Source organism: Orussus abietinus, unplaced genomic scaffold (genome assembly GCF_000612105.2).
Source record: "Orussus abietinus isolate OABI.00-Male unplaced genomic scaffold, Oabi_2.0 scaffold40, whole genome shotgun sequence".
NCBI classification, from domain to species: domain Eukaryota; kingdom Metazoa; phylum Arthropoda; class Insecta; order Hymenoptera; family Orussidae; genus Orussus; species Orussus abietinus.
In genome coordinates this window covers 508,130-527,332 of record NW_019394244.1, presented here as the reverse complement: position 1 = coordinate 527,332, position 19,203 = coordinate 508,130, and the positions used below count along the sequence as shown (strand labels likewise).

Here is a 19,203-nt window from a genome sequence, read left to right as displayed (position 1 = left end):
TCCCGCGGCTATATTTATTAATATTAATATATATGTATATATAGAGAAATATATATGTCGACTATCTATCAAAAACTAGGTCTCCCGACCGAGGGATATCCTCTCCTCTCCTCTCCTAGGAGATTTAATATATATTATTTATATCTACAGCTAGCCAGAACACTAACGCATGCCGCCAAGAAACTTGTCTTTTACGCCCGCCCGACGATGGTTGCCGACGTGGACCCATAGCCTCGTAGAAGATCCCCATGGGCCCTCCTAACCACCCCCTGACATCTCACAAAATAAGAATGATTTATTTCCTTATATATGTATTTTTTTTATTTTTTCTTTTCCCGAGGCTCGATATTTTCCTCAGTTTAGGTTTAATTTTCTCCGATTTTTGGTAGTAGCTACATAGGGAATTCGTCGGCAACTACCGCGCGAGTAGCTGCTGCACGGCCCTCGAAGCTCCTATGTATGCGGTGGTGGACTACGACTCGGCGGGAGAGAGAAAGAGAGAGAGCTATACGCCCGGCCGTGGGTGCAACGAGGACGGAGCGCGTCCGCGAGGCGAGAGAGAGGCGAGTCCTCCGGAGAGTCGAGTCGGCTCGATTTTAGCCGGGATTTCCTATCGATATATATTTTCTTTTTTATCGGCGATAATTTTATATCCCTGCGATTCCCAAAATGCGTAAAGAACGAAATGCGAAAGAAATTTCTCTTCCGACACGAAGGGAGAAAAATCCAACAATGAGGGAAAAATTTCAATTTTGACAATTTTAGATGGTCTAGTGATTTTTTCTTGGTCATTTCGATAATGGCTTAACGCGAAGAGGATTTTCCCGGATTTTTTACGCCTATTGGACGCATCGAAGCCTCCCTCAGGAGAGAGAGAGAAAATGGATCGCCAATTGGAATTAGAGCACCCTAACCGCGAATCGATTGCACCCCTAATCGCCGATTCCGATTGGCCGGGATCAGAATTTCTGGCCGATCAGAATTTCCCCCGAATTCGGCCGAAAAAAGTATCTCTCGAGAGAGAGACGTCGATTAATCCCAAACCCCGAAATTTCATCCGGAAACGAAAGCGTTTCCCCAAAACGAGAATTTCATACCGAAATAACCCGTCGATGCGACATCGAAATAAATAAATACACATATATACATAAAATATGTATAAAAAAATTAATAAATAAATAAAGTCCACATATCAAGACTCGATAAAACGCTGAGAATAAAATGTCACTTTAATCCACCCGGAAAAGAAAATCGAAAAGAATTTCAGGATCCGCGTAAATTGTTTAAAAAAAAAATCCGAATCAAGACCACCCCGTAGAAAATGTCGAGAATTCCTTCCCCACCTGTTAAAAAATCGACCCGACGATTTGCGAGATATTTCACCGCATACATCGAACTGCGTGTGTAGACAAGAGATCGTAAATGTGAGTATGTATATATAAATATATGTATATATGTACAGACGCAAGTAGTTAATCTGGATATCTACGAGGTACAGAGGCTGAGAGAGAGATGTATATATCTATATATACATATATGTTATCCAAGGTGTCCCAAAAAACGAAAAAGAATTTCAAGCATATACCAGCACGTATTATCAAAATCGGCTAATTGGTTAGAAAAGTGATCGATAAGCGGTGAATCAGCGCAGGGCTCAAATCGGGCGATTAGCGACGCGGGGGTGGGATTTTCCATGGTCAACCATAAGGACATGTGCCATCTCTTTCTAATGAAATGAGGATCCTCGGGTGAAGGGATTAGCGCTAACAAGAGAGAAGTTGCGGATAGTTTCACCGTTCTACGCGAATTACGAGATATTTCAATATTCATCTTTCGATCTTTCACATTTTCACCTTTCGACTTCTCGACTTTTCACATTTTCATCTTTTCGACTTTTCACATTTTCACCTTTCGACTTCTCGACTTTTCACATTTTCACCTTTCGATTTCTGGATATTTCACATCCGCGGGAGACCAGGTTTCTCTGCACGGTTTAAAAAAAAAAAAGAGGAAAATTCTCAATAACTCTAGATATTATCCTCGATGTGAAATTAAACGCTCCCCGGAAAAGTGGGTTACACAGTCGATAGCATAATCGATATATGTCGAGTCGCGAAACCCGAATGGCAGATCAACGGAGAAGGAATCGGATGGCCTTCTTCGATAGGTCCTCGAAATGGATTCCAAGCCGATTCCACCCCGGACAAAACATCCGACCTCAACAATGGCGTAAACAGAAATTAAAAAAAAATAAAAAAAGAAAAACAACGCTAAACTCTTGCGAAGCGACAAATAAATCCAAGAACCGCCCCTTTGATTTATCGCCGCGTCAAGGCAACTCGTCGCACCTTTGCAAAAGTCTCTCAAGGTAAAAAAAAGAAGAAATACGAGGCCATAAATTAACAACAAATCCTAAAGAAAAATTCCACGAGTCAATTATCCGGGCGTACATGATATATGCAGAGAAACGTAAAGCCTTCCGCGGAAACTGGAATAAAAAAAATTTAACACTATTTCCACCACGACTTTTTTATCATTAATTTAAAATTTCGATTCCTAGCGATAAATGGTAACTTTAATTAGGGGAAAAAAAAATTGTTCAATAATTGAAATCTCCCCGCTATCCGGAGTCTTCCCTCTCTCGACCGTTTCTACCTCAGGGGCCGTCTCGGATCTAGCATTATGGGATTTGTCATGGGGTTAGAGGTCCACTTTGGTGGTTTTTTATGGGGTACCTGCGTCCACGCTCGCGCTTGTACTGGCCACCGTACTTGCACCTGTTCGCGGCGAGCTCCGTGATCTCTGGGATCCAGCTGGCGAACACCGCCTACACACCCACAATCATCCGTTGCCGTAAGATCAGTGCCCTAACCTCGACGAGGGTAATCGCGAGTCCGTCATTTGACGTCGCCAATTGCGCAAAAAAAAAAACAAAAACAAAGGGGGGAGGGAAATAAAAGAGAGAAAAAATTCCACCCCGAAATTCGGATCCAAACTCGGGGAGCAAAATCGACCTCGCTTGTTGAATAATTGTTTATAAATAACGTATGTTTATAAATTGGAAAAGTACCGTCCTAACCGATCAAGCCATAGCCCCAAACACCACTTTCAAAGGAGACACCCCATAAATGTTGATCGGTGAAGGATTTTCCTCTTGCTACTAAGGGCCCGACGTTTGGTCCAATATCGCCTGCCCGGTCAGAGGAATTTCGCCCGTATGTCGAAATGGCTCCGTGCTCGGAGGATTAATCGATGACTTGTATGGGATACGATAAAGAAGAAACACCTCGGGATCGAGATTTAACCGAGGTTTTCCTTCTACACTGCGGAAATAAAGATCCATTTAACCGAAGAAATATAGTATTTAACTTTTTGCCTGCTAAGAGCGCCTAGAGGCGCCCGACGTTCGGTCCAATATCGCCTGCACGGTCAGAGGAATCTCGCCCGTATGTCGAAACGGCTCCGTGTTCAAAGAGCTAAAGGTGACGCAAAATCGCAGTCGTGGATAAGAGATGATAACCGCGTCGAGGTGGACACGTAGGGTAACGAGTAATCGATAAATCGACGGCAGGTCTGCCCAGAATAATCGCAACGATTAATCGTTCCACTCGCACCCACCTCCGACAAATCGCCCTTCCCGCGGATTCCAAAATGTCCTCCCGCGTTAAAAATCGTCAACGATGACGTTGACGATCGTTAGTCACGTGCTCTCGCTCGCTCAACAATGTGTCGTTTGTATGTGCAAGTGTGTGCCGTGTGTACGGAGGGTATTGTCGATTGTGCGAAAACAATGGGATGGCAAAGAGACGAGAGACGACAGTCAACTGTTAATCGAAGAACGTAGGAAAAACCGGACGATAAATCGTAGCGACCGGTCATCGGAGTTATTTCGAGGACCTTCGACGACTGCCGTTATCGCTACGATTTATCGTCACGTTTGCGACCACTTTCGGACAAAGGCGAGACGAACAATGGGGAAAACTCTTGCGATCCCTCCCTTTCCCCGCGGTCGGAAGAAATTCGAGCATGCCGGAAGTCCTGCAGGAAGGACACGAGTTTCCTAAATCGACTTTTCGTCGACTCCCCTCCAAGGACTCGATGAAAAGTCGATTTAGGAAAATCCTCGCGTCCTCGCCAATCCTCCGCCATCTTCTCTGGTCCAAAATCGACACAAGGAAGCAGGAGAGAAAAGGGAAGAAAACAAAAGCAGACTAAATTGGCAGGACTCCCCCAGGACGACGCCGAATAAAAAGGACTTCCTCCTAACGATTCAACCTCCACGCAATGAAAAAAAAAAAAAAAAACAAATCCAGATACATAAAAGGTGAAGATAAAGATATCTTCAATCTCGTGGAATAAAATTCAATAATTAAAAATTAATTAATTAAATTTTGGAAGACGCTTAAATTTGCTTTATTTTTTTTTTATCCTTTTTATCCGGGGTCGAGAGAGGTCCAGGACATCGCGACGTCCTATCGACGTGGAAAGTCTAAAGAGGACATCGAGAAAGGGAGAGGGCCCAGGAAGGACACGTGCAGGACAGCAAAATAAAAGCACAGCCGCTTATTAGTCCTCGGGTTTGCAAAGCCTCCTTTTTATCCAGGATATCTCTTTGAGGTGCGTCGCCCGCCGAAAGGACCCTCTGCCATATTTCCCAGCACAGGATATCCTTTCGACAGCCGACCCTCGCAGGACTCTAACTCGCATTTCTCACCATTAAGGTGAAGTGAAACCCCCTTCAAATCAGCTGATTCGAATACAACCACTTTTTTTAAGGGTGTTAGACCAAACTGTCCGAAACTGACACATCTAAGAATTGTCCTGACACATCGAAATTGGATAAGATTTTTTAACTCGGCCCAGACCATAACCAAAATGGCGTGTTTCACTTCACCTTAAGGGGACACAAAAGTGCGACCTAAGGATCCTTTACAAAACACTCCTCCGAGCCAATTACCCTGTAATCTAATCAAACCTATCGTCATAAATACATGATATCATACAAATACATGTCTAAGGAATACCGAAAAAAAAGAAATTCAATACACCCAGTACGGAGGAGAGTTTCATAAACGAGACCTCCGATGGCACTTTGGGACCGCCTTAATCCGTTCCTCTCTCTCGAGAAAAAAAAAAGAAAAAAAAGTCGCAGAAAAATCCTGGATATCAGAATCCGAGAGACAAGGACAGACGGATGCAGCCAGCGAGGGAGGGAGAGAGAGAGAGAGACACGTGACGGTGACGTAGAGACATATGCACTGTAATACCTCTTTCCGTGTTCCCGCTTGTACTCGCCGCTGTACTTGGACCTACTGCCTACGAGCTCTATTATCTCTGGTATGCTACTAGCAAAAATTGCCTGGAAATAGAAATCATAACTGAGGAAAGGGGGAAATATGCCGAGCAACTACCCGCTATTCAGCTACTCTGCTCTGCTTGCGATTAATCCGGTGGAGCGTCCCGATTCGGGATATCAGCAAAAGGTGGAGGCGCTTCGGGGGGGGTTGCCCCTCCCCCGGATTCGCGGATGCAAGTGTCCTTTATTCTTGGGAAAAATGCCAATCGTCAGGGAATCCAGCTTTCGGGCCGAAATTCACCTCGGAAACGCCAAAGACAAAATTCAAGACGTCTTCCATCCTCTAATAGTTGTAATTATTTTTTTTTATGTATATATGCATATATGTAAAATGCCGACATTCGCTCCCCCACACATTTCTTGGGGGGTGACACAGGCTAAGATGTATATAAATAGTAATTTATGGGGGAATAAAATGTATACGTCTTTCTATATGTAGTACATGAGGGTAATTACCTCGAGGATGTCGGCGATAATTAAAGTGATTAAGGGACGAGGCATGTTTTCCAAGATAGGGTAGGACGGACTCTGATTAATGGCGATTGATTTTATTGCCGTTCTACCTGATCACTACGGATGTGTCATGGGGCACCATGCCTAGGACGGCACTGACCTACGGTCATTTCTAAGGGAAGACAATGGGGGAGGGAAGAGAACAATTAGTAGCCGTGTTAAGGTGTCTCACACACGAGCAGGTGAAAGCGAGGAAGAGACAGAGCAAAAAGGGAGGGAGAGAGAAAGGGTGGCCACGAGTGATTTATTAAAATAATTTAATTAATTCATTAAACGGCGGGGTTAAAACCAATATCTCGTCTAATGGGAAGAGAAAGGAGATTCATGCCAGATATATCTGCGCAGATTGATCGTCACAAAGTATGGCCACTTGGGGAAATCATACAAGCCAAAGCCAAGGGTGCGGAAATTCTGTCGTCTTCGTCACTCGGTAATTGCGGAATTCTCACTCGGATGCGATTAAAGGATCCAATTCGGCGCCATTTTTCCCCGCGACCACCACCCCCCTTCCGGGGGAAACGGATCGTTAAGGGGATGCGAAAGGTCAATTGTTCATGAAACTTTTCCTCAAACTGGGGATACCGAATCGTTTCAAGCTTCACAACGTAGAGGCCTTAAGGTAGATCTTGAAGCTCATGAAATTTCATTTTTTAGGAAATAATTTCGAAAACATCTGTAAACAAATTGTATTTTTTCAAGCTTCACAACCTAGAGGCCCTAAAATACATCTTGAAGCTCACTAAATTTCATTTTTTAGGAAATAATTTCGAAAACATATGTAAACAAATTTCTTTTCAAGCTTCACAGCGTAGAAGTCCTAAGGTAGGTCTTGAAGTTCATGAAATGAGATTTTTTAGAAAAAAAAAAAAAATAAATAAATAAATAAATAAAGCATCTACGAAATATTGTTTAAATTGAAATGTTATGGGTTTCAGGACCTTCTTCATGGCTTCCATATCGACATTGTCAGGTTTCGGTGCACCAAGTTCGGAGAGAGGTTTGATAAACGAGCCACTTTCCCATCGCCTTAATGGATGCCGAAAGATCGAAGAGGAGTGATCTACCACCGGGAAAACCGAGAATCGCGTTGATCTCCGCTCGACCCTCTTTTTCCGGGGTGTCCCCCGAAATTCGAGGACCCCCCCTTTTCCCCCCGCCATAAATCGCCGGTTTATCGGCGATCATTTTCGACTTGGCTCGCTCCAGGCCTCTTCCTTCCTCGTGCCAGATCTTGATCCGAATTCCATCCGGAAAAGTGGGCCCCGGGTTCAATTGCCGTAGAAAATTCGATTTTCACTCAGGGTGGCCTGCCTCTTTCCCCCTTGGGATTTTCCGGCACGTCGGGCGAAGATCAACGCTTCTCGAAGGGGTCGATCAAAGCTCGATCAAAAAACGATCCAAAGCCTGATAAGAACCCTTTCGGCTCGAAATAGGGAAAAAAGAGAGGCGACCTATCGACCCAACTAAAATTGTTTACCCATCAATCATCGATATATCCTGGATATATCAATACACGTGGTGCACTGGGAGACATCAATGCCCTCCCAATCTGCACAGGCGATGTCGCATCTGCAGGGGAGGCATTCATGATTGTCACTGTACATACCTATATTCTCTCCTATATACAGATGTTGCTATGTGTACATATATGTATGTACGAATGAAATTATATATAAGAATAGAATAAACAATGATAAGAACCCTATCAGCTCGAAAGAGGGAAAAAAGAGACGCGACGTATGGACCCAACTAAAATTGTTTACCCATCAACTATCGACATATCCTGGATATATCGATACCAGTGCACACTATATCCTCCCCTATACGCGGATGTTGGTACGTGTACATGTATGTACGTACGAATGAAACCGAAGAAAGCGATCTTTCGTCCTTTCGACAAAAAGCGGACAAAGTGAAGCTCGCCATAGAGGTGAAAAGATAGGCTAAGAAAAAAAAAAGAAAAAAATAGTCTGGATAACATCCTGCCGTCGTCTCGCAAACTTGGATCCAGATTAATATCGATGGAAAAAAAAAAAAGGGAAGGGAGGTAATTAAAAAATAATTGGAAAATAAATAAGGCTCGAACCCGCGCCCCGGCGAATCCTTTCGGGACGAAATTCAGGAGGGACCGCGAATTGATAAAAAATCCTACAAAGTTTATAGACGGACCGGCAATTTTTTCATAAAAAGTCCTAAGCGCGGCCGCAAGTATAGTGATAAGGCATAGGGCACAGAGAGAGGCCAATGTCGATAAGAATCCGCGATGCGATCAGAGAAAGAGAGACAGAGGGGGACGAGTGCAGAATAGACATACATCCTAGGGTCGTCCTTATCGGGTACCTGCTCGCAAGATATCGACCTATTATCATTTTCCTTTTTCTTCATTTTCTTCAGTGATAAGACGCGGACCGATCGATTAATCGGTCCCCGTGGCGGACTCTCCCCAGTAATCATTCGTTAATTGGGAATAATTGATTAAATGACAGAAAGTGTCAAATTGCAAATAACGAGGGTGCCGTTTTATCAGAGCAGTCCTTATCAGAGGATAAGGGAAAAAAAAACTCCTCCCGGAAAGAGTCCGCCAAAGTCCTCTATGATAATGAAACGGAAGCTGGCAGGTGTCTGAAGCTGGTACCGGGGTGATAACAATTATATATATAATAATTATATATACAGATCCCTAAACCTCGACATGCCACCGACTCGATAATCGATCCCGCCGGATTGGTATCGATTAATTAAATAGTCATCGATTAATAAAAGTCAGCGTACGACACTCTTAATTGGGCCGCCGACGTACCGATGTCGAAAGCTCGATGAGAGAAAGAGAGACTGAGCGAAAGAAAGAGATAAAGGGTGAAAGAGAGAGAGAAAAGAGATAGAGAGAGATAGAGAGAAAAGCGCCTAACCCCTCGTAATAGGGATTTAAAAAAAAAATAATAGAAGAAAGAGAGAGAGAGAGAGAGGACAGTACAACGATACCGATCGACGAGGCCGATTCAAATCGATCGATTCGATCGACTAGTCCGGGCGATCCGATCCTGCATCTCGGTTGCAGAATCGATTTCTTATTTTCTTTCTTTTTTTTTTTTTTGTTCCTCTGTCTTAAATATACATCACGTATAGAGGTTAAACTAAAAAAAGTCTTCGGTGGAAACGGCGGCCTGCGGATCGTATTTCCCTTTATCTTCGTCTTTAGACATTTCCCCTGGTCTCAAAGTCAGTGAATTAAAATGACGAATGAATTCGATTGATATGACATATATAAATTCATTATGTGATGATTGATATATTTTTTTTATTTTTTTTAGAAGAAAGCACCCTTCTTGGATCCGAGGGACGCCATTCCCGTTTCCGCCGTCTGGGCGATATGGCCCTAGAGAAGATTTCCATTTTACAAACTACTTCCCCGATCGCGTTTACAGGGCGAGCCTAGTTTAATGCATGGACGCGAGGTAAATCTGGCGCTCGATATTAATCAATGGGGTTTTGCACACGGGATATATGTTACATACGTCGACGGCAGCCGTGCATACACCATGCATCACCATTCAAAGGAGGCAATCGGCGTCTCGCGAGGATCTCTGGTGGTCGGCACGATTTTTAAATTAAGGGAATGTGAAAGTTTCAGGACCTTCCTTATAGTCTCCCTATTCACGTTGCAACGTTTAACGTTAAACTTGAAATTTCATTTTTTTAAAACCATTTTTATAATATTTATAAAGAAATTTGCAAAGAATTGAAATTTCATGAGTTTCAGGACCTTCCTTATAGTCTCCCTATTCACGTTGTAAAATGTCAAACAATTCGGTAAACCGATTTTGGAGAAAAGTTTTATAAACAAAGCCTCTTCGACGCCACTTTCACATCACCTTAAACCGCCTAATTAATATCCCCCCAGGCCCATAAACCCCCCCTAGAAGGTCTCCCCCGACGTCTCCTCGTCGAGACCACCAGAGTACAACTGACCCGGAACCTTCGACGTTAAATCGTCCCCGGGGGGAAAGACTCCACGAGAAGGACGAGACGCGCCTCCCCTACATCTCTAGATCCTTCCGTCCCCCCAGGAAGGTATCCCCTGAGAAATCGTCCCACCAGGAACCTCCAAAGGACGTCCAAGCCCACCCCTAGAGACCCTAGGTCGTCTTCCCCAAGGAGAAGAATCCCGGGGAAATGCGTGACATCCTTCTCGCGTATCCGGGGAATTCGGGTCCCCGAAGGACTCGACCATCTCCTGGGAAGGAAGGGTGATATTAAAAAATTCCACACATTGGACCCGCTTTGCACCAGGTCGGCCGAGGACGCTCCCTGTTACCGCCTCCAGGAGACGGGGCGAGTCCTTCGGGGGAACTGCCGACGCAGGGGGTGGACACTTGGTCGGGGAACTCGGAGATGTAGTGCAAGGTTCGCTTACCAGACCGACGAGTAGAAAAAATACCAGGAATGTGCGGCCGAGTACCGTCTGGCAGAACACGTCGCCATATCCTACCGTCGACATGGTCACAATCAGGAAGTAGACGCACGTCCAGTACGAGAGCTGTTGCGGGTTCGTGAATTCGAAAGGGTCCCCTGAGTTCTCAAGCTGGAACAAAAGACGAGCTCGGTTGAGAAGAGTAATCAGAGTTTAAACCTCTGAACACGGAGCCACTTCGACATACGGGCGAAATTCCCCTGACCGTGCAGGGGATATTCGACCAAACGTCGGGCCGCCCTTATGCGCTCTTAGTACCCGAAGGGTTAAACTAATATATGTGCGAAAAAGAAGAAACACCTCGAAATCCAGATTTAACTGAGCTATTCCATCTACACTATGAAAATAAAAATCCGTTTAACCGAAGAAATATATTATTTAACTTTTTGGCTACTAAGAATGCATAGAGGCGTCCGACGTTCGGTCGAATATCCCCTGCACGGTCAGAGGAATCTCGCCCGTATGTCAAGGTGGCTCCGTGTCCAAAGGGTTAATTATCGAGATTTCAGTGAATAAAATGGAAATTCTACTAAGACTCACCAAATGAATGATGCCAGCAGCGGTGAGCCAAACGGAGATGAAGATGGAGACGAGTTGGGCGAGTCTGATGGAGCTCGATGTCTTTAGAATGTTGAGGTACTGGAGGATGTCGGGGACCGTCATCAGTCGAAGGGCTCGGAGGAACCTCAGTCCGATCCACGTCCGATCGAGATAGATCGAGACGAAAGACGGTGGTATCGTGAAGTAGTCCACGAACGAATACATCTCCAGCATGAACCACAGCTTGTCACTGGCGGCGATAAACTGCGAGCCCAATAAAATAACACGAAAGTCTAATATGCGTAACAAAATTAAAAAAAAAAAAAAAAATATTTACAAAACCTTCCTCCCCCCTAGGTCCACTGAATGATCTAAATCTTTTCTACATATCTCGGAGAAAAACCAAAGAAATATATACATACATATATTTTTTTTTAATTAAATTTCACGGGCAGCACGTTCCTCCTAAGAGCCACCATAACCACGTGTTAAAGATTTAAATAATTTTCCGCACCCGGTCTGGAGAAAAATCCTATAAATATTTACACTTTTTGGTATGTACATATCACATTAAGAACCGGAAGGACCGTTTAAGATAAACAATGGAGCCGATAAAAAAAAATAAGAAAAAACCAAACCTCAGGAGTCTCGCCTCGCTTTTAGAAGTCCTTGTAAAAATTGCAACAAAGGGCTTGTCAAAAATTTCCCCCGCCCGCAAAATTAATCCCTCCCCATTAACTTAACAATTGATCGGTTATACTCACGCGTATAAAAAAGTAGACCATAAAAAATATATTGAAAGCTAAGTCTATCTGCTGAGTAATGTTGTTGCTCCACTTCTGGCAGCGCTCCACCTCCTCGCTGAAACGAAACAGGGGGGTATTAGTCGGTGGGGGGGGTCGATCCAAAGTGTCGGGGCAGTCTACACCGGAGGATTTATTAATATTCAGGGAGAGAGACGGAGGGCCCTCGACGTAATTAAAAACCCGGTCTGGTCCCAAAGGTATACCGCGTAATTAGTCGTGCCTCGGTGATCGGCCTCGTATCGTTGCCTGGAACTTTTTTAACGCCCCCTCCCCCCTTAATTTTCATTTTCAATATTTTTTATTCCTTTTTTTCCCCCGTTCCAGTAATAACGCGCTCATTAGAGGGATCGTTGTGACGATTGGAATCGCAATCCGGGAAATATCGAGGCACTTTACACCGAGAGTAAACGTGAAGAAAAATTCTTATCGGGACATTTCGGATTAATTAAACGGTATCATGAAGGTGGATTACCTCGAGGCATCGATGAAGTATATTATAAGCGATGCTATACTGAGGATGAAAACCAGCACCACCTGGAAAACAAAAAAACAAACAAACAAAGAAAATCGTTAATCGGAGCACTCTTGGACGGGATTCGGTATCGATGGACTTAGCCATTCGATAGGTCGCAAAAAAAAAAGGCGGAAAATCGAATGAGAAAAATCGACGTAAACGGCGAGGAGGGCGGACTAAACAACGGCGTAAACCCTTAATGCTCGCGTTCGGTGTTATCTAAATCGTGATAGGGTAAACGCCGGTGGAGGTGGCGTGAAGTAAACGCCTGACAACGAATTTCCCGAGGCTCCCGATCGCCGTTTATATCCCCATAACCGGAAGTAGTTTGCATGCCGTGACCGGAAGTGGGGGTCGGTATCCGAACATCGCTTCTTCCGGCGATCTCTAATCGCCGGTGCCTCGGTCGATCGACGCCAAGAATCACCCGACTACGACCCTAAGATCGCAAACATCGTTTACACCGTTTAAAGTGGAACTAATCGTGCCAAGGTTATCGCGGGATATTTATCACGAATCCCTGAATGAATTGCGCCGATAAACCTACGGGGAAATCCCTACCGATTTTCCAAAATCGCGTGTTAACCCTTTGAACGCGGAGCCGTCACGACATAGGGGCGAAATTCGTATGACCGGGCAGGCAACATTCGACCAAACGTCGGGCGCCTTTAGGCGCTCTTACTAGCCCAAAGAGTTAATAGCAATCAGTCCTTAATGAGGGAAATTATTTTCACTGAATTAGACATCTGGTGTTAGTCAACTCACCGCTATTTCACGGTTTATCGAATCGCATTTGTTTATTACGTGAAATTAACCCCTTGAACGCGGAGCCGTCACGACATAGGGGCGAAATTCGTATGACCGTGCAGGGGATATTGGACCAAACGTCGGGCGCCTATAGGCGCTCTTAGCACCCCAAAGGGTTAATCGAGAAGAAGCGAATCTTGGAAAGAGAGAGAGGGAAAAAAAATCGTAAATAAATCTCGGTGTCCTTTTTATCGGGACACGAGGAGGTTTATTCGTCGAGTAGACCTCGGGGGTCCGTAAAATGTCAATCGATACTCGGTACACCGGGAGTCCGCAGGCCAGGAGGGCACACCCTTACGAGCGCACCCCTCCGATATAAAATTACCTTCTGATAATAAAAATGGAAGGAAAAAAAAAAGGAAAAGGGAAAAACCTTGCAAAAATGCAGGATAATTCCCGTACGCGGTGCGCGTTATCGCTAACCCTACGACTGGTTGTTCATTAGCGCAAGGCCCCTGCAACAATGCCCAAGAAGGACAAAGGGCATTGTTCCAACGAGTCACTTGAGCGATCCATTACGCAGGGAACAATAAAACGCTTTACACAGTAGCCTGGCTCTCTCTCGTCGACCACCACCAGTCATCGGCGACAAAACCCGGGGACGTATCCCTAATGATGATAACGATAATCCATGACGATCCACCCCGTGATAACGCTTGAAAATGTTCCTTACCCCGAGACAAGACATTAATTGTCAATACGTTAAAGCAATTATCGATACTTTAATTATTTCCCTCGCCCCGAATTACATTTTCGGAATTTAAAGAAAAAGCAGTAAATTTTTTTTTTTCGGTCTGATAACGCTTGATAATTTTCCTTGAATTTTTTTTTCCACTCCGATAACGCTTGATAATTTTCCTTGCATTTTTTTTTTTTCAGTCCGATAACGCTTAGGTACGTTAATTATGTCCCTCGCCCTGAATTAAATTATCGCAATTAATATTACTATATCTCGACATTTCACATTTTCACATTTCCACGTGGAAAATAAAATCCCGGGGACATATCGTATATTCCGTACAAGTACCCCTCGCACCTGCCCGTAATCCCGGGTACGTGACGCGCGTTCATCGCCGCAAGCGGGAATAATTCCGCGGTACGGCGAGGACCGGCCGATCCGCGACGGAAGGAATAAAACCGCTTAACGTCCGCGTTGATTACGCGGAAACACGCGTAAACGTGTCGCGTCGGCGATAACGAGCCCTCGTAAACCCTCCCCCGCGCTTGCGGAAATTCCGGACGTTTCGTCCGCGGTTTCTCCTTCCCTTTTGTTCCCCGATTTTTTCCGGGATTTTCCTACCGAGGGAGAAAAATCGAGCGCGCCATCCGAAAGTCCTCGCGGGCTCCTCCGTGACAATAGACCTTCCGTCTCGGCTCCCGGGGTGGAGGCGCCCTAACCTTAAAGCCGCGATATGCGTGCGCGGCCCGTCGCGGATCGATAGGAGGCGCACTTCTCCAACACACGTTCCCAATGAGAGTATGCGGAAAGCAAAGCGGAAAGAGCAAGGTCCGAGGATACGTAAAAGGAAGGGACGCGGTCAACTGCAAACCGTTTCTATTATTTTTTTTTTTTTTTTATTCCACGACGCGTCGATAATTTGTTTCTCCCACCTCGGTGGGGACGACGAAAGTGATGATAAAAAGTGATATGATATGAAATTCATGATTCCTTATATCAAGACGAACCAACGTCGCCATCTGTGACGTTTAGCTGCAACTAAAGCTTTCCTCTAAAAACACGTGTACTAAACCACGTGTGAACTTTGCGAATACCTTTAACCCTCTGGACAAGAAGCCATTCCGACATACGGGCGAGATTCCTCTGACCGTGCAGGCGATATTGGACCAAACGTCGGGCGCTCTTAGTAGTGAAAAAGTGAAACGCGGGTTTTCGTGAAAACTCCAAGGAAAGGGTAAGGGAGGAAAGATCCAGGGTGTCGTAAGTAATGCATCTACGTAAAATGGATGCACGCGCCACCCGGCATACCGGACGGGGTATATTCTTGGCCGGACGCGTTGGTCTCATGAAAATGATACTATAAATACGGATGCAAAAATAGCCGGCACTCGCTCGGAGAGAGGGAGACGGACCGAGGGTCGAAGGCACGGGAGAGAGAAGGAAGCCGATAGACCCGGAGGGAGAGACAGAGGGAGACCCGGGTCGGTGGAATCGGGAGAAAGGGAGCAAAATGCGAAAATGATAAAGACACCCCGTTAAAGGAGAAAGAATATTTTCGAGAATTTCTGCGTAATTGTAATTGTTATAATATCCTATTAGAAAGGCCGGGAGCGGCATTCCCGCCGCGTTTCGGCCGCGATGGCCAATGTCGGGTCAGAGGGCGAACCCTGGCCGAGGTAACGTCCTCGAAGATCGTCCGAGGGAACGGCGCCAATAAACGCTTTACGACGCGGTCGAGAATTCTCGGCCGTCGCGACGCCCCGGAAGAGACGCACCGCGTCGCGTTGCGTTTTATCTACCGCGAGTACGAACTGAAGTGGGAAAATTCTGGGTTTAACTGTATAAAAGTCCTACCCTTAAGAAGTGCCCTTTGGAAATTAATTGATATAACGTACATTGCAAATTAATTCCAATAATTATCCATACGTATTACAGTACTTCAAAGCATAACCCCCGACAAAAATGTTGCAAAACTTGAAATCGAAAAATGCACGTAGCAAAAAAAGTTTCGATTTTTCCTACCCCAACAATACCCTTCAAAAAATTAATTCATGACGTACATTGCAAATTGATCCTATTAATTAATCCATACGTACTACATAAATTCAAGGCCCCCGAGAAAAATATGTTGCAAAACTTGAAATAAAAAAATCCACGTAGCAAAAAAGTTTCGATTTTTCCTACCCCAACAATGCCCTTCAAAAAATTAATTCATGACGTACATTGCAAATTGATCCTATTAATTAATCCATACGTACTACATAAATTCAAGGCCCCCGACAAAAATGTTGCAAAACTTGAAATAAAAAAAAAGCACGTAGCAAAAAAAGTTTCGATTTTTCCTACCCCAACAATGCCCTTCAAAAAATTCATAACGTACATTGCAAATTGATCCTATTAATTACTCCATACATATTACCTTAATTCAAGGCATATACCCCGAGAAAAATGTTGCAAAACTTGAAATAAAAAAAATGCACGTCGCGAAACAAGTTTGGATTTTTTCCCTCTACCCAGAAGTTAAAAAATGGTTCTAATTTTTTCCTTTCTCCCCATCCCTCGGATAATTCAACGAGACCGTCTCATTACGGAAGGTCGGTCCTTTCGAAATTGACGACGTCGTAAAAAAAGGGGGAATCGATCGGTTTTACGGCCGAGCTTTTATTATTGTTTGCGTCGAGTGGACACGCGACGGGGCCAAGAAAAGCTCGACCGAGAGACGGAGATAAAGTTAGATTGACGAGGAGAACGGACGGATAGACAGGAGAAAGAGGAAGAGCCGCAAAAATAGCGAGGGCTTTTTCTCAAGATCGGCCACTCGGAAAGGCGGCGATTTTCATCGGTAACGAAATACGAGGCGATGAGATTTCCGCACGCGGAACGCGTATCCAACGGCTGCGTTGGATGACAAACTGTCCTTTTCGCCGGTATAAACGTTAAAATGGACATTAACGATCCCCGTTAACGCGACATTTATCAATTTTAGCGGAACTTGGCCCGTCGAGAAAATCGAGCGGTCGGTTATCGCATAACGTGGATCGGGCACTAAGGCTTCCCGGGGGAAAAAAAAAAGAGAGAAGAAGAAATTGAGTCATCAAGAAGCCAAGAAGCACGCGAAGAAGCCCGGAGGATTATCCGCAAAAACCCTTAAAAGCTGTCCGCAAAAGATCCTCAGGTGACGAGAGAACGCGCCGAGGATTTATCTCTCTTCCCCCCACGTCAAGGTACCACCTAACAAGACAATTGTTAATACGATTATTAACAGTTTATAAAACCGAGTTTATCTAGAAAATCCAAAATGGCGGGTGGCCCTTGACGTCCCCAATTTTTTTCAGATTTTTCCGAGCCACGCTTTTCCTTCGAGTCTTCCAGCGGAGGAGGTGAAATGATTTCCCGGTGAAAATTCCCGACCCAATTTTCCTTTTTTCACAGTTTTCAGAATTTTCGGAGGGTGTAACGAGGACGGGGGGGATATATTTTCGAGATGAGGAGATCGAGGAAACTCGAAAGAAAAACCGGGGGGATACGTCGAAGGTGCGCGCTCGTCGCGGGCTAATTAAAATGCTAATTAGAAAGCGACGGATAATTGGTGCGAGAGAAGATACACCCGAGGCTTCTTCAGGGGGCTTTTTAATTAGACGCTAAATCGCCGCTCTTCCGTACGCACCCCTACGCAGCGGTTCCGTAAAACGAGGGCGGAAGCTCATCGACCGCTTCGCTAATCAATTTCCACGGCCCTCTTTTCGGATTTTCCCTTCGACACGGTGAAAAGGAAAATTCAAGGCGCCTTCTTTAGAACCCCTTCCTCGAAAATCGCAAATTTACTAAAGTAGCAGATTTCCGCGTCAACGCGACGCGGGGAAAATTAAAAAAAAAAAAAAGAAGAAAGAACTCTCGGCTCGTCTTCGCCTGCTTTTCCGCCCTTCCGAGCCGTCCAGGGGCGGCCGATATCGATTTCCGTCACTTCCGCGGCGGAAACGCTCCGGCGAGCCGCGTCACCGCATGCGGCCGGCTCGGATACGAGTATCGACTGCGTTGCCGCAGTCGACGGCCCCGTCGAGGACGCGGAAAGCCCGAAAATCTCCGACTACGGTCGGGCGAGTTCACCTGAGAATCTCTCGCCTTAGAGGCCTCGTTCGACAAAAGTGAATAAAAACTCGGAAAAATCTGAAATATTTCAACTAGGTCGAATGAATTCTTGCATTTTCCTCGATCCCTCGGGATTAAATATTAACATTCTCGCAACGCCTCGCTAAGGGATGCATTTTTTATCCTGGCTACCGTCCCAACTTTCTTTCCAGCCAAAGGAGGAGTAATGGAAACCGAAGTGCCGGAAAGTGAAAGGTAGGGACACAGGGTGGTTTATACACGGGGGTGGGCATTTTTTCGTGTCGTTTCCCCCTAAAATCGTCGTTTCTTCAGGCCTGACTCACCGCTCGTATTTTCGCGAGCCATCCGACGAGAGAGTCGTCCGAGTTATTTCTCGACTGGCGACTCCCGGGCCGAGATACTTCGCCGGATATATCGGAGCGCATATTTATATATATGTACAGGGTGGAAACGAAACGCGACCTCCCCTCTCGAAAAATCTCCCCTTACCCCACATACTTTTTACGAAATTTCGCGGTAACAAATTAACGAAGATTTTTAATCCATTGTTTCCTCGGTTAATCTAAACATAATCATCCCCGCGTTGGTAAATATATACGTAAATACAGGTGAAACGAGTATACGTGTACATACGTACTCGAAACTACGGTCGACCGGAGCGCACATACGTTCTTCCCCTCGGGCCGAGGGAAGGGCGCTATTTCCGGGATTAGTAGTCCCGGCATCCCCCGGACACGCGCTAATTACATTGTTAGACTTGATTAGTTACCCGATCGAATAATTACCCCCCCTCCCCCCGCGCCTATCAAAGATTTCTCCATCGAGTCGGATTTCCGACTCCCATTAAATAAAAGGAAAAGCTGCAATTGTTAAGCTTGTTCGGCGGCTTAATGCAGACATAAATCATCGAAATTCTATTTTTTTTTCTTCTTCTTCTTTTAGCGGGATACAATTGAGACAGAATACAAGAATCAATCGGGGGATCGCCTCTCGGCGGAGGGCTTGAAACAATATACAAAGACCAGGAGTCTTGTTTGCTTTCGAACCGCCTCCTAAGAGGTCGTTACGTTCCGCCACCTGTTTCGCCTTTGGATAGACCGCGTTGGAAAATAAACCGCGGGTCCTCCGACGCGGAAAGGCCGCCCGCGAGTGCACGAGTGCCCGCGGAGAAATCGCTCGCGTACCTGTTGCGGAAAACCCCGTCCGAGTGTTTCCACATCGAGATCAGGACGTCTCCTTCCGAGATTCTCACCCCCCGACGAAAAACCGGAAAATATGGATTTTTTAATAAAAATAAAGGAAAAGAAAAGAAAAAAAAATTCCCCCCGTACGGAATTTTTTTCTTAGTCCATTTGTATCGTAAGTATGAAAAAGAGGGTCCTTATCAGCGAATTTCAGGCTGAATGA

At 45.2% G+C, this 19,203-nt stretch overlaps 1 protein-coding gene across 19 annotated transcripts in view; it reads right to left on the bottom strand.

The window, feature by feature from the left end:
- The window catches only part of LOC105704327 (calcium-activated potassium channel slowpoke), a 66,395-nt gene that overhangs the window by 41,741 nt on the left and 5,451 nt on the right, over window positions 1-19,203 (bottom strand). For 12 of the 19 annotated variants that reach the window (XM_023432951.1, XM_023432913.1, XM_023432919.1 and 9 more), the window contains exons 2-5: window positions 12,159-12,220; window positions 11,645-11,741; window positions 10,881-11,144; window positions 10,284-10,451 (exon numbers count right to left, since the gene is read on the bottom strand). In XM_023432951.1, the coding sequence (XP_023288719.1) occupies window positions 10,284-10,451; window positions 10,881-11,144; window positions 11,645-11,741; window positions 12,159-12,220 (591 nt within the window). Of the gene's footprint in view, window positions 1-5,267; window positions 5,360-10,283; window positions 10,452-10,880; window positions 11,145-11,644; window positions 11,742-12,158; window positions 12,221-19,203 lie in introns of all 19 variants that reach the window. The other 7 variants (XM_012433432.1, XM_023432915.1, XM_023432953.1 and 4 more) reach the window with 1 other exon arrangement.